Below are 14207 nucleotides of genomic sequence, written 5' to 3'. Positions count from 1 at the left end.
TTTACTTAAAATGTATGAATAACAGTTGTGTGTCTTTACTATAAAGTGAGTAGCATGGCTTATATACTCATCAGAAACACTGCTTCTTCTGCAGCTTTTTTAAAAAAATGTATTGTACCTAGTAAGTAAACTATATTAGAGCAATCAGAACTCTTTCAAATTCAGATGGCTTTAGCATTGAAAAAGAATAATTTGTACTGTCAGCACCTTCACTGACAAGTTCTCTCTCTAACATGGGAACCATGCTAAACTGGATTTAACTATCCAAATAATTGTGAGCTTTATTTAAAAAATAAAAATGCCCCAAACAAAAATCTTGATAAACACATGTACTATAGCTTGGCCTAGAAACTGATAATTGTCATACATTTCCTATCATAGGTTATTCTAAATAACGAAATTACTAACATTTGGATTCCATATCTCTATGGCCTGGTCTCAGTCCATCAAATTTGCCTCAGGTCTCCCCTTATGTTTCCATGCAGGCTAATACTGCATTACCACAACTCTTGGTTGTGCTCTATGGGCCCCATAGTCCTCCTTCCCAAGTTGCACTGCCTAGCTCGGACATAAGAGCGTTCTTATCACCCAGATAACACTGATCAGATTGCTGCTGCCAAACATAGCAGGCAGGAGTGGGATTTCTATTCTTTACCTTACACAGGCATTGATGAAAATGCTTTTCCCTGCATAGCTCCCAATCTTCCCCAAACTTGTAAGAGCACAGAACTGCACCAATACTGCCTTCAGTCTTCACATCCCTGACAAGCTCCTCCTTGCTTGCAAGTGTTGATTTCTCTATGATCATTGTCAGGAAATTTCCATCGATGTCCTGCAGGAGCAAGAATCCTGGATTACTTATGCCCTACAGGTATCGGGAGTGGTTAAAGTCCACCACAAGGATCAGGGCCTGTGAACATGAGGCTTCTTCTAGCCTCATCTACTGCTTCCCTCATCAGGCAGCCTGCAGCAGACACCCACGACAGTGTCATCCACATTGGTGTGCTGTTTAATCCTCTCCCTTAAGTTCTTAGCTGGCTCCTCATCCATCCTCAGAATGGCTCCATGCACTCTAACTGCTCTCTCACATAAAGGGCAATTCCACCTCTTCATCTTCATATCCTGTCCTTCCTAAAGGGCCTGTATCCCTCCATTGCAACATTATAGTCATGGGAGCCATTCCACTACACTGCCATGATCCAGCAAGACCATAACCCTGCAATCCCACACAGTTCTCTACTTACATTTATTGCCCATGCTGCACACAGTGTGCAGGCACTTGAGAGCGGCACTTCTGAGGGACACTTCAGCATGCCATTTTCCCAGAAAGGGTCTGTGGATTTTTCCCAAATTGGAATCTTGTAGGCACTTCCTTGCTTAACTGCAAATGCTTAAGGTGACCTCATTTAAGTTCTTTATTGCCCTTGCCTTCACTTACACCACCCCAGGCCCTTTGCTTGACAGTCCTGTCCCTCATTCCCTCACAGGCTGCTGATAATGCTCTTAATTTCACATCACTCCCAGTTTAAAGGCCTTCTTAGCAAGTCAGACATCCTGCTGGCAAAGATACCCTTGCTTCACTTAGTGAGGTGGATCCCATGTCTTCCAAGCAGATGCTGATGCTCAGACAGGGTCCCATGGTCAGATAAACCAAAACCCTTCTGCCAAAACAAACTGCACAGTCAGCACAGCTGGACAACTGTCACAGTTTGGTTTGTTTCTTCTACAAACATTCTCTGAACATAAGAACTGCTGAATGTTTAGGGGTTTTTTTATTAATATATATAAAATTCACTTGAAGTCAACATTTTAAAATGCTTCTATATGTGATAGTAAACATACGTATCTATATTCTACTGTGTAGAAAATAAGGCTTCAGATGGTAACACCTACATGTATGTCCAGCTTAAAAGGAAAAAACTTACTTAAATAACAGGTACTCAGCTTATCCAATACCATTTCAGCCTTAGAAAGCTTTAGCAAACCTGTTTGGTCTGAGCAAAAATTATCGAGGAATTAAAAAACGAAAGTACTTCATTTCTTTATGTTATCCTAACCCTAGTAACATAAAAACTATAGGTATAAAAAACCAATCTGACAGCTTCACAAATTGATCTCATTCGCCTACCTCATCCACACCATAACGTTCTGAACAATGTCAGAGATGTTATCACAGCATTTGACTAATATGAATGAGGCCAGGTTCAGGCTTTATAATTTCATGAGGTCATGTGTTTATTTGAAAGCATCATTTCCAACACAAAACCATTAATATTTTAATTCAAGTTTCTATATATTGACTTAAAGGTACCCTTATCTAATTTGGAAGATAACTGTATTTAAGCAACTACTGCAGTGGTTTTATTCATGATTGCTGGTATTTCTGCTGTAGGAGCACCTCTACGAGGTAAATCCACAGATTGTGCTGAAGGCTGAGATTCCTTACTGACTGAAGTGAATTTCAGATATAAAATAAACTATGCTGTCTGGCTGTTAGTGATCTTTTTTGTTTTGTTATTTTTTACAAAGTGAAAAAAAGCAGAAGTAATAATAATAATAATAAACAAAGCCCCCGCTTTTAGTAGTGAAGAATTGCTAGTGCCATCTTCAATTTTCTGTGAAGCAAATTGGTTTAAATCAGTAAGCCAGGTAGCTTGGCTTACATTTAACTTGTAACTGCGTCCAGAAAAAAAAATCAGAGTAAAACTCACAGAAGAACTTAAGAGGATAACCATAGTATAAGTACCAGCTGAAGATGACTTTTTGATATGCCCCTTGGACTGACACGGATGACTAAGGAATTGTGTCTCTGCTGAGTCCACAGGGGTAGATAATGTCACTTCTTACGGCCTTCTGCTCTCTCTAGGAAGACGATGTTCAGACATATATCTCATTTCAGTGTCACTTGAAACAAGTACCCTACCCTAAGCTCATTGAAGTCAATGGAGGCTTTTCATTAACCATGCAGTGTTTTAGGTCAAGCTTCAAGGCTCTTACTTCAGCACCTGTTTAGCCATATGCATGGCAACTGTCATCCAGGGGACTGCCCCTGTGCCCAAACTGATAAGAAGTCAAGGCTTAATTGAAGAGCCTCAAACTTTACAGTCATAATAATAATGGAAATAAAAATCAGAAAAGATAAACCAGTCCTATCTATTATATCTCTTAATTATACAACTTTTACTTGAAGAGTCTTGAAGAGAGAGAAGGGAACACTTTTGCACATATATATTCTAGTATAGTACAAAAATGAGAAGCTTATATGCAACAATTAGAGTCAATAAGGCTAAGTAAGGAATACAAGTTGGGTTACCCAGTGTCTCCTCTTGCTGAATGTCTCTAGAGGCAGATCATCAAGATGAAAGGCTAGATACATAAGCTGAACTGATATTTAGATTACATGAATTAAAATTATAACAAAAACTTTAATTGAAAAGGGCTGAATAACAGTATGCAACAAATACGTTTTCAACTTGTCTATCCACTGAAACATCACCACATTGTCAGTCACATTTGTACAAGTCCTATGTGGCCTCTTACCCATATGTTCAAGCACACATTGAATAGGATCTTTCAAGGACATCCTTTCACAGACAGCTTTTATAAAGAAACAATATAAATAGAATAATAAAAATGTCATAGCTTAGGAGAGGCAGGGGGGAGATTGCAAAGTGAAAAACAGCAGCACAGTATCAGTGTGGACATGAGCCAAGAGAGACAAGAAGAGCTTTGTTGATCAGGTTACTCCTGCCATAAACAAACCTTCTCCATGTTGTGCAGAAGTGGAAGCAAACGGACTTTTGTGCAGTGGGGGGGGGGGGGGGGGCACAATGAAAAGCTGTTATTTTTCAATTGTGCCAAAAAATTTTGTTTCCTTTGTCTCAAAAAGAGATCTAGATTAATCCAAGGTGAAGAATCTTAAAAACTTATATTTTCAGAGTAATTTCTAATTTTATATCCTTTTTCAGGAAACGGGAGCAGAGAACCTGTTTAACGTACACACTTTTTTGACCACCACTGTGCTCAAAAAAGCATTTACCTGTCAGTCTGTTGGCCCTCAAATTAAATAATGTCTGACTTCAAGTCTTTTTGTTTATATTTGGCAAAAGGCATCAAGGTTTTGTCTAGATCTGCTTTTTGGCTCTTTTCCAAACTATATATTTCCCTGTATATCTGAAATGTTGCATAATATGTGGCATGTCAGTTTACCATGCAGACCCTCTCCTGTGCATCAGTCTCAAACACATTTGCATCTGGTGCAAATTTCTTGCAACTAAACGTGACCTATGTCAAATAACCAGATCATCAACTCATCTATTTGGAAAACACAAGGCTGTATGTGCTGTCAGTTTTGCTGCAATGAGCTGGATGTTCTGTATGAACATATATCCTACATAAGTTTTCTAGATTATGTACTTCTAAATTTTGAGAAACTTGCCTACCAGAAACTTGCCGGAAGATAATTTTAATGAAAGAAACTATTTAAAGCACTGCCCTGAATAGAGTTGATTTTTACCATATATTCAGGCACTCGCAAAATCAGAGTACAAATTCCTACAGCTTCCTCAGAAAGCAGCTATCAAGAGGATGAAATATGAAGTGAGAACAGAAGCATCATGTAAGGTGGAGGAAGGGAAGCAGTAGTCACCAGGCCTAGTGCTGACCCTGGAAGCTGGCTGTCCCTTAGCAGCCCATATTGATAACGGAGAGAAAGCCATTTTGGTAGATGCACAGCACCCAGAGTAGTGTAGGTGTGAATGCCCTCTGGTTGCCTCTGGAGGAGACCAGTAAAGCTGCCATCCTTCAGCTGAAGTCAGTCTTTGTGAATGCACTCCCTAATATTTGAAATATCACCTTCAACTAGACTATTAACAGTATTTTGCATGGGCAGAAATACTGAATAGAAGTAATTTCTGATCATAGGTTAATTAAAGTGCTAGAGACTAAAGCTGGTCACACTTTTTCCTCTTGCATGTAATACTCAAACATTTAAAATTTTACAAAACCTGGATAGAAGAAAAGAATTTTCTTTCATATCAACTTTAGTAATTACTTGACTAGTTAGTAATGACTCAGGGAAGCAGATATCACATATTAAAGAACACAGGAATGAAGATGACATGGTAGATCTTGGAGTTGTACATATCCTTCAACTGAGAAATGACTATCAACAAAATTTATCGTTTCGTTATAATTGTTATTTCTCCCCCCTTTCCACTCAGCTGAGTGAATGTAATCTGTTGCAAACAAGAGATGTTATTTAAGCTCTTGTTTCCTACTGTTATGTATGCTTTAAAAATAAGAATAAAAGAAAAAACGTTTCCTTATTGTCTTTGTTCTCTATGCACTAGTTCAGTAAATTCTTTGATAGAAAAAAATAGGAAGGAAAACTTTAAAATGAACCATTATCAGGCACTGTACCCCAGAAAAAAAATCCATAGAACAATCTAGAAAAAAAAGCCAAACAACTATATGCCATTAATTTATTTCTATAATAAGTTAATATCCAAAATCTGATTTTTAGGAAAGAGTGTGAGCTGCCAGCCAACAGTGCACCTTTATTCAGTAGAGTGCCTAGGCAAATGGTTAACTTTAAGCAAATTTTTCAGTTTCACTGATCTGAGAACATTTTCCTGGGGTTAGAATGAGAACCTGATATACAGGCCTGGATTTAAACATATGCTGATTCATAGTCTGAATATGAATCAGTATCATTATGCCTTTAGGATCCATTCATAATAGCTGAAACTGTAGTCCAAGACCACAGAGTCAGAAAGTATGAATCCTTACCCTTCACACTTTCATCAGTGATGAGATACAGTCAGCATCAGCTCAAGGGATCTGGGGGGTCCTGTCAAGTTGATTCCTTTTCCTAGTTTAAATCTGATTTCTTTATATGGTGATAAAAACAGGGTTGATTATACACATATAGATATATTTTTTTTTAATATCCAGTTCTTTTCTGGCCTACCAAAGGCAGGTATTATTGCCAATTAATTGCTTCCTTTATTATTATCCTTTTTTTTACTGTTGATGTGAAAGTTGTGAATTATCATACATAGTGACAATGACACAATCAAGAGATATGTTGAAAAAAAAACAATATGGGAATACAGAAGTATTTATTAACATGACATACAAATATGCTGGTTTATTTAGATTATGCAGAAGCTTTAAATGTCTGTGGCCAATAAAACTGAAGTTTAAGATGCTAAAATAACAGATAAATGAAGCAGATAATAATGTTTATGAAATAGTTCCATTTGTCATTTAAGGCTGTAGATTTGACATGAAATGTATGACACATAAATAACAAGATACATTATAGATCACTCACTGTTCTGATTTTCTGTCAGTAAAACTTCTCTACCAGTCTGAAAGAATAAAAGGGATCTTCAGGCTTTTGAGATAGGAATCACCATGTGCTGAAATGTGGGATGTTTGACAAAACAGCACATAGGAGAAATAAATATCAAACCAGAATGACTGAAAAATTATAGTGAAACATGAAACTCAGTAGCTTACCCTGTAAAGAAATTTAGCATATAGAGGATGAGAAGCCATGCTGGAGCACAAAAATAAGAGAGGATCAATATTGATCCTCTGGTTGTTGGGAGCGGAAAGTCTCCAGAGGCTTTTGAGAACTCCAGCATCAAGTCACGAATACAAGGACAAAAATACTGCTCTCAGTAGATATGATCTATGCCCTGCGGATGTCAGGTCAGCACCTCAGAGAGACTTTTATCTCCTAATAAATTCTTCAGAAGAGCAATGATTTTGACTCTGAAATTCTCCGAATGCATTTTCCTGCTGGACACTCTTTACGCTGTATTCCTTTACACTGTCGTTTGAGGCAGAGCACACTGTGCTATTTGTATGACAATGCACCAGCCTTTGTCCTTAGCAGAGGCTCAGAAAGGCTTCTTGCACGGAAGTGAGGAAACAATATAAGCCTGATTCTGGGACAGCAGTGCGGAGGAAAAATGGCTCCTGAGCTTAACAAAGATGAGCAGAAGGAATCCTCCCACTTACAGTTCACCTTGTTTATCAGGTGTTGGGAGGGAAAAAACACCTGACACATTCTCAGGAGACAGTATGACAGTATCAGATGGGCTGCAGGATTTGAGATTGTACCTCAAGCAGGGGAAATGCTGACACAGGAAGAAACATGTTGCTATCCCACTGAAGATCTCCAAATTTTAGCACACACCTGCTTTAGGTCCCTGAACACTGGTAGGCTCCTCTGAAGTTCCTCCAACACCTACTCTGTATAAACACCTGATTCAGACTGATCAAAAATTTCCAGCAAACTAAATGGAAAATTTCTCAAATGATTGGATTTTCTTCTTCCACTCCATTGAAAGAAAGAGCTTTAAAAAAAAAAAGGAAAAAAACAAGGAAAAAAGCATGTAAAATTCAAAAATTCATAATGATTCTTTTTGTAATGGGAAAAACCCACTGTGACAATCTTAATATATAAAAAAGGCTGTTTTTCCACATTGTATCTCACTGTGAAACTACACATCTTTTAGAAGGTGAAAATTGTTGCAAAGTGAGAGGGAAATAATTTTGGGAGACCCTTGTCAAATTATTAGCAACACATACCACAGAGAACCACAAAGAAAAAGAAAATCTCATAAAATACAAAAGGCCAAAGCTCTGAAAGAAACTTCTGTCTTATAATTAATTTTCTACATTCCATCTCTGTTCTCAAGCACAGAAACCTTTTAAATTAAATTATCTTCCAGTAGAGAAATACATGGAATTATAATGCACAAGAACACATTGCTACTTTAATATTCTACACTATTTATACGACAGCACAAGACATAGTGTTTTACTTTTAAATTCTGGCAACCCAAATAATTTTAATTTCTTAGGCATTTATCTATGTCAAATTTAGAACACATTAAATTCACCATAACATCCTGAGATCTTTTTGCTCAGAAATATATCAAGTCAGAATTCCATTCATGCTGCATTTACATTTATATCCGTTTTAAAGACCCTCTTGTCTGCCATAATGATTTCAAATGATCCTCTTGAAAGAAAGTAGGGTCTATATTGTATTTTGAAAAGCTGATTATTCAAAAAGACCTTGATTTTACAGCAAAGTACACTGTATGACACAGAACCTCAGCTGGCTAATATTGTTGTAATTTCATTTACAGCAGTCAAGTTATGTGGGTTTCCCTCAATTGGGGATCTAGTCATGAATATTTTGTGTAATTAGAGGATACGTACTTTAAGCAGTAATACATAGAGCTCTATTGTATATATTTGACAAATAATTCCATACTTCAACCAAATGTGGGAACTGTGAGTTTGGAAGCTAAGCATATCAGTTATACCCAAACTTTATCCATATCCTTCTTTTAATTTTTGCAGATCTTGATTTAACCATCCATTGTCTTCGAGATTAGAATCATAGAATCAACCAGGTTGGAAAAGATCTCCAAGATCATCAAGTCCAACCCTTGATCCAACACTGCCATGATTACTAGACCATGGCACTAAGTGCCACATCCAGTCTCAGCTTAAAAACCTCCAGGGACAGTGAATCCATCACCTCCCTGGGCAGCCCATCCCGATGTCTGATTACTCCCTCTGTGAAAAATTTCTTCCTAATATCCAATCTAAACCTCCCCTGGCACAGTTTAAGACTGAGATTATCCGGGTTTATGCCATTGCATCTGAACACAGAATACTTTGAGGCTATACATAAATTTATATAGGTCAACACTAATTACCATGAAAAGACTCAGGTAGCTAAAGCTTATATTTTTTAATACCAGACCTGATTTTCACTGTCACCTGCAAGGATGGTATTGCACCTTGCCCATACAGTGAACAGTCCCATCTCCCTTTAGATTCTGGACATAGGTCTCAAGGAAAATTTACATGGTTCATAGGCCAGGGACAGATGGTATATTTCATCCCAGCAACACTTAACTCCTGTCAGTGATGGCAGATGAAAATGGGGTTTAGGGTTTTTAAATTAAAAAACCTGTATTATTAAAACCAGCTATAATCAGTTGGGACTGAAGGCCCATTTATGTTTTCATTTGCTGTGGTGAAGCATCAGAGTTATCCCATTGTGTACTGTGGCATTACTATAGCGTTTTATTCTTGTAAATAAGAACAGAATTTCTTTCTTAATCCTTTCTTTGAAACTAAGTGATCATAGCCTGAATTGCCACTGTGAATTAGAAAACTGTACGTCACCATTTAAACATATTCTACAGGTCTCACAGAACCCTTTTTTTGCATGCCTACACTGATTTTAGAGGATTTTAACATAAATCAAAAGCTGAATTAAAAAAGAAAGAAACTACTCTTCCTAATTTTAGTCTTTGGTGGGTGTCCTCTGTAGTGACAGTGTCCTTGTGGTTCATGTTGTTTCTAATGGTCTTAGATAGACACTCCTGAAAACCACTTCTTTGAAAAAATATAATCAATAAATAAACCTTTCTGCTAAAGCACATAGCTGTACAAAGAGAACAGAACAAAAGACAGCAGATGAAAACCATAGGTAGTAGCAGGTCTAACTCTGTCTTATAACAAAATTCAGATACAACTTCTGTGAACATTAAAGCAGTAAAAGGGGCAAAAATGCACAGTATATAATTTCAAAGTGACAACAATCAAAGTTCCTTGGAAAAGGAAGAAAAACATTACTCATTTTGTACTTGTTATGTAATTTCACTTGTCCTTGGACACATTTCACCTGCAATCACACTTCAAGCAGTTTGGTGTGGAATTTTTATTACTCCTTTATATTTTTTCATCATCATCACTATTTATTTTTTTAAATGTGACTGGGCTTGCCTGCTTCAAAGAGGTTTTTGAAACATCTGTGTGCATGGTGGACATGGCTATAGTCTCATAATCCTCCTCACGGGAGTGGAAATGACAAAAATGAAATAAAAACTGCAGGTCCCTTTGGAAGTTCTTATTGAGAAACCCGTAGAAGATGGGATTCACACAGGTAGAAATCATGGCAGTGAGGTGGCAAATCAGGAACAACAGGTTGTGGCTGCAGGTAGCAACAGGCAGAATTTCATGATTCCAATCAAACACGATATTGAAGATGGTGAGAGGCAGCCAGCAAACTGCAAATGCGACCACTATTGAGATCAGCATGATGTTGATCCTTTTGGTTTCAGAGGATCTGTACTTACTGTCTCTCATCTTGTCCATCATGTTGTTCCTTTTTTTCAACCGTATGTATATCTGCAGGAAATTCAACAAAGAGAAACACATGGAATAAATTAACCTACCACTGCCATCTTTGCAAGGATAAACAAACACCAGACAAGAGGATTGTGTTGCAAGAGGATTCTACCTTACCTTCAAGTAGCAAATAAATATAAAACAGAGTGGTCCAAAGTACTGAATCACCAAAAGTGTTGTAGTATAAGAAAGCCTGGCAGTGTCCAAGGGGAACAGGTCCAAGCACACATACTTGTCTTTATATTCGTCAAATGTTACGTTTCTAAAGGGCTCATCTGTTAACACGTGGTAGACCAGGAAAGGCAAAGAGGAAGCTGTGGCTAAAATCCATATGGCAGCAATCCCCATGTAAGCATGTTTGTTGTTCGGCCTCCAGCCACGGGGATTGATGATCAGCTGATGGCGCTCAATAGCAATGAGGACTAAAGAAAAGACTGAGACAGTGATGGAGGCACATTGCACAAAAGGGTTCAGTTTGCACATGGCCTCCCCAAAAATCCAGTGGTCCATTAAAGTATACACAAAGGTAAAGGGAAGACACATGATGGTCACCAGGAGGTCAGAAAAGGATAGATTGACAATGAGGATGTTGGTAACATTGCGCATCTCCTTTTGTTTTAAAATAATGACAATCAAAGCCACATTCCCAGAGACTCCCAGAATTATCACAGTCCCATAAGCCAAGGCCAGAGTGAAGACCATAGCCAAAGGCACGCGGCAATCCTCGTCCTCAAACTGCAAGATCTGCGAGTTCGTCTCCGAAAAATTCAGGTGACCGGAAATATTTCCCAGTAGGGTGAGGACCGAGGTATTCATGTTGTTTCCAACTCGATGCCGCCCTTCGCCGTCGCCGCTCTCATCCAGACCGCTCCGAGTTCAGGACGCGCCCATCGGTCCCGCAGCGGAGCCCCGGCCGAGCCCGCTCCTCAGCGCCGCATCTCCCTCGCACCACCTGGGAAGAAGGGAAGGAGCGGGGCCGGTCACCTCGGCACGGCGCCTGCCCCCGGGTCCCGCGGGAGCGGAGCCACCCGGCCCGGCCGGACCCGCCCGGCCCCAGGGCCCCGCGCCCGGCGGCGGGAGCGGGGCTGCGGTCCGCGGGAAGGAGGCAGAAAGCTGGACCGAAGCGCGGGACTGCAAGCGGAGACACGACCCCTGACCGGCCCGTTCCCGCCGGCACAAGTTACACGGAATAGCGAGCTGAGAAGCACTTTCAGACTTCATCGGCGCAGCCTTCACTTTATGCTTTACATCTCCTTTTCATAAATTTAATCCGCAAACGTCTGATTTCTCAAACTGCTCTAAGTGAAATGACATCCAGTCATCACATGAGGTGGGGAAAGCCCATCTGACCAATGTGAGGGGCAGAAAAATGACTCTAAAAATCGGTGCATTCTTTTTTCCCTAATGCATAGACTTGATGTTAAGTGACCGAGTGCCCACAGCAGCACTGGCACTGAGTCAAAAGCAAATCAGGAACTCTGAACAACTTAATCTCAGCTAACAGGGCTGTGCAGTACAGGAAGAACAAAACAAGACAAAAGATGGCAAAATTTAAACACTGAAGAAAATTTCTTTAGCCATGTAACACAAATAAGCATGCTTAAATAACCATCCTTTTACAAGGCCTTGGATTTTAAAAATTTGAAACTCAAGCATGTGTGTTCAGGAGGAAAATTAAAATATAAAATCAAATAAATTGATAAACAATTAATAAACAATTAATCAATAACCTGACACATCTTTACTTCAACTCACTATTAGTGGCACTGAATTCTGCACTGAGCCTGGAACTTTCCCTCTGCCCACTCCCATGAGCTAAATTTATTGTTCACTTAACCTTAGGTTATGGTAATGAAAGTAATGCCACTTAAAATTCACACAAGTCGGTTTCAAACACATCTCCATATGGCATTTATCACAAAAGCTGTAGAAACATTGCTTAATAAAATGTACTTCATTAAAAGTTACCCTGAATAGGTGAGATTTTGATCTTAAATGATACTCGATAGAAATCTCTGTGCCATCTAAGTCTCCGGAGAAGAATCATCTTTGTCTGTTACTGGCAGCAGACACTCTTTTAACCAGCCACATGCTGGGGACCAGACCTAGGGCTGCCTCCTCCCTAGGGCAGAGCCAGTGTGTGAGGGATGGGTTTGCAGCTCCAGCTCCTCCTGAGGGTCAGCCAAAGGATGACCATGCCAATGCCATGTCTTCTCACTGCTGCTGCCGTCATGAGCTCACCTCATCTCTGCTGGCACTTTATAATCACCATATGGCTGCATGAAACCACAACAGGCAATGTAGCTTGTGTGACATTTTACACAGTGAGAGTTAACAGTAGTGATTTCAGACAAAAGGCATCTCTGAGGTTTGGCTACGCTGATTTTCAAGATAGCTAGGCACACAGCTGGGCATTCTCTCTCAGACTTGCTGCCTCTGCGAACTAAATTTATTGGATCTTCTAGTCCACCAAATCTGTTTTAGGTTCCAATAAAGTAATTTCCACCCCCAAGACCTCTTGAAGCATCACTTCAGCCAGAGCCGGAAGTAGGTGCTTTACCCGAAGGGAAAGCGTGTGGGTGATGTGGAGGGCCAGGGCTTCTCAATTCCTGCAGTATGACTATATCATAGTTCGAAAGTCACATCTGGATTTAACTATGATCTTCACCATCACCTGTACAGCACGAGGTGGGCAGTCCAGCCCTGTGATCTGATGGGATGACAGGCAAGGAGGGAACTGGATAGGTTCTCTCACCAGCCGGGACCAAACTGCACCCAGCAACAGAGTGTCCTGGGTTTCAGGCTCTTGCTTTTTCTACTCCCTTAGACAAGCTCTGCTCTTGCTTATTTATTAAATATCAAACTCAAAACCAGAAAATGCTACTGCTCCTTCTTCCCTCACCTTTCCCCATAGCAGAGATGCAACCTAAGAGTATGTTTGGGAACCAGCTCAGAAACACAGCACTGCTGGCAAGTGACAAGGACTCCTTCTTTCCTGTCCCTCTCCAAAATGGACCAGATACCATGAGGGGATGAAGTTGCATGTCCTGAACAGTTGCACTGTTCCTTGTCCTCTACCCCATCAGCTCCCAAGTCAGGAAGGAGAACCCTCCCCACTCCCAGGAGTGCTGGCCTGGGATGGGGAAAGCCCATAGCTCTGCAGACCCCTCTGGGTGATTGCACAGTCTCCCCCACCATGCACACCATCCTGACTCTCCATGAGAATTTTGGTCACAAGTTTAGCACTAACAGACAGAAAGGGCGAAATAACGTGCTGTGAGGTGACTGGAAATGCACTGTAAAACTATTGGAGCTATTCCAAAGCAAGCACAAAATGCTGTCAGCCCAAGCCGATGGTTCACCCAGCCACTTGCAAGTCCAACCTGGAGCCTTCCCCTCCCTTGGATTTTGTCACCTGCACCTAAGAGAGCAAGCAAACACCAGCCTAAACAGCACACAACCACCCACAGTCATAGGAAAGCGATCGCAGGGGAAACTCACCTTGTAACTGCTCTGCCCGTCTTTGGTCTGCTCAGAGGCTGACTTAGGAGGCTGGATGGAGAAGAAGGAGTAGGGAAAGGGGAAGCATTCTCTGGTATTTCTCCAGCTGAGATCCTAAAGATTGGTGAGGAAGGCTAGAGACTCCCCCTTAAAGCCGAACTCCACCTTACCCCAGTATCACATGATGGTGTTCTGCTGAGTACATCCTGAAAATCTCACTGCAAGCACATCACCTTTAAACTGCACATCTGGGGGTGGGTTGCCTAGTAATTCCGAAACAAATGCAATTAAATATTGAAACAAAAGAGGCGGGGGGAGGGGGGGAGGAGAGCGCAAGGAAAAGCTCAGGAAGGGAAACAGTTTCAAATCGGTCTGCTTGTTTCAGCATTTTGTCTGCAAGTTATTGCCATCTTGTGGCCAAACTAAAGATAGAAATAGAAGCTGTTGGAAAGCGGACGAGGAAGAGATTTTAA

General features: G+C 40.4%; 1 protein-coding gene across 3 annotated transcripts; it reads right to left on the bottom strand.

Annotated features, from left to right (window-relative positions):
• Positions 1-7394: 7394 nt before the first annotated feature.
• NPY1R (neuropeptide Y receptor Y1) lies at positions 7395-14055 on the bottom strand. Of its 3 annotated transcripts, none has more exons than XM_027636223.1 (3): positions 13735-14055; positions 10351-11185; positions 7395-10233 (listed from the first exon to the last, which is right to left on the bottom strand). In XM_027636223.1, exons 2-3 carry the CDS (start codon positions 11047-11049, stop codon positions 9775-9777), a joined length of 1158 nt encoding a protein of 385 aa, XP_027492024.1. In that variant the 5' UTR covers positions 11050-11185; positions 13735-14055; the 3' UTR covers positions 7395-9774. The 3 variants fall into 3 exon arrangements, with proteins under 3 accessions (XP_027492024.1, XP_027492026.1, XP_027492025.1); XM_027636225.1 differs by lacking the exon at positions 13735-14055 and adding an exon at positions 11989-12328; XM_027636224.1 differs by lacking the exon at positions 13735-14055 and having other exon boundaries at positions 10351-11268.
• Between the last annotated feature and the right edge of the window lie 152 nt (positions 14056-14207).

The sequence above is a fragment of the Corapipo altera genome, unplaced genomic scaffold (assembly GCF_003945725.1).
Source record: "Corapipo altera isolate COAL_440 unplaced genomic scaffold, ASM394572v1 22b, whole genome shotgun sequence".
Taxonomy (NCBI): domain Eukaryota; kingdom Metazoa; phylum Chordata; class Aves; order Passeriformes; family Pipridae; genus Corapipo; species Corapipo altera.
Note: the sequence above shows the minus strand (reverse complement) of the source record. Positions and strands in the feature narration are given on the sequence as shown.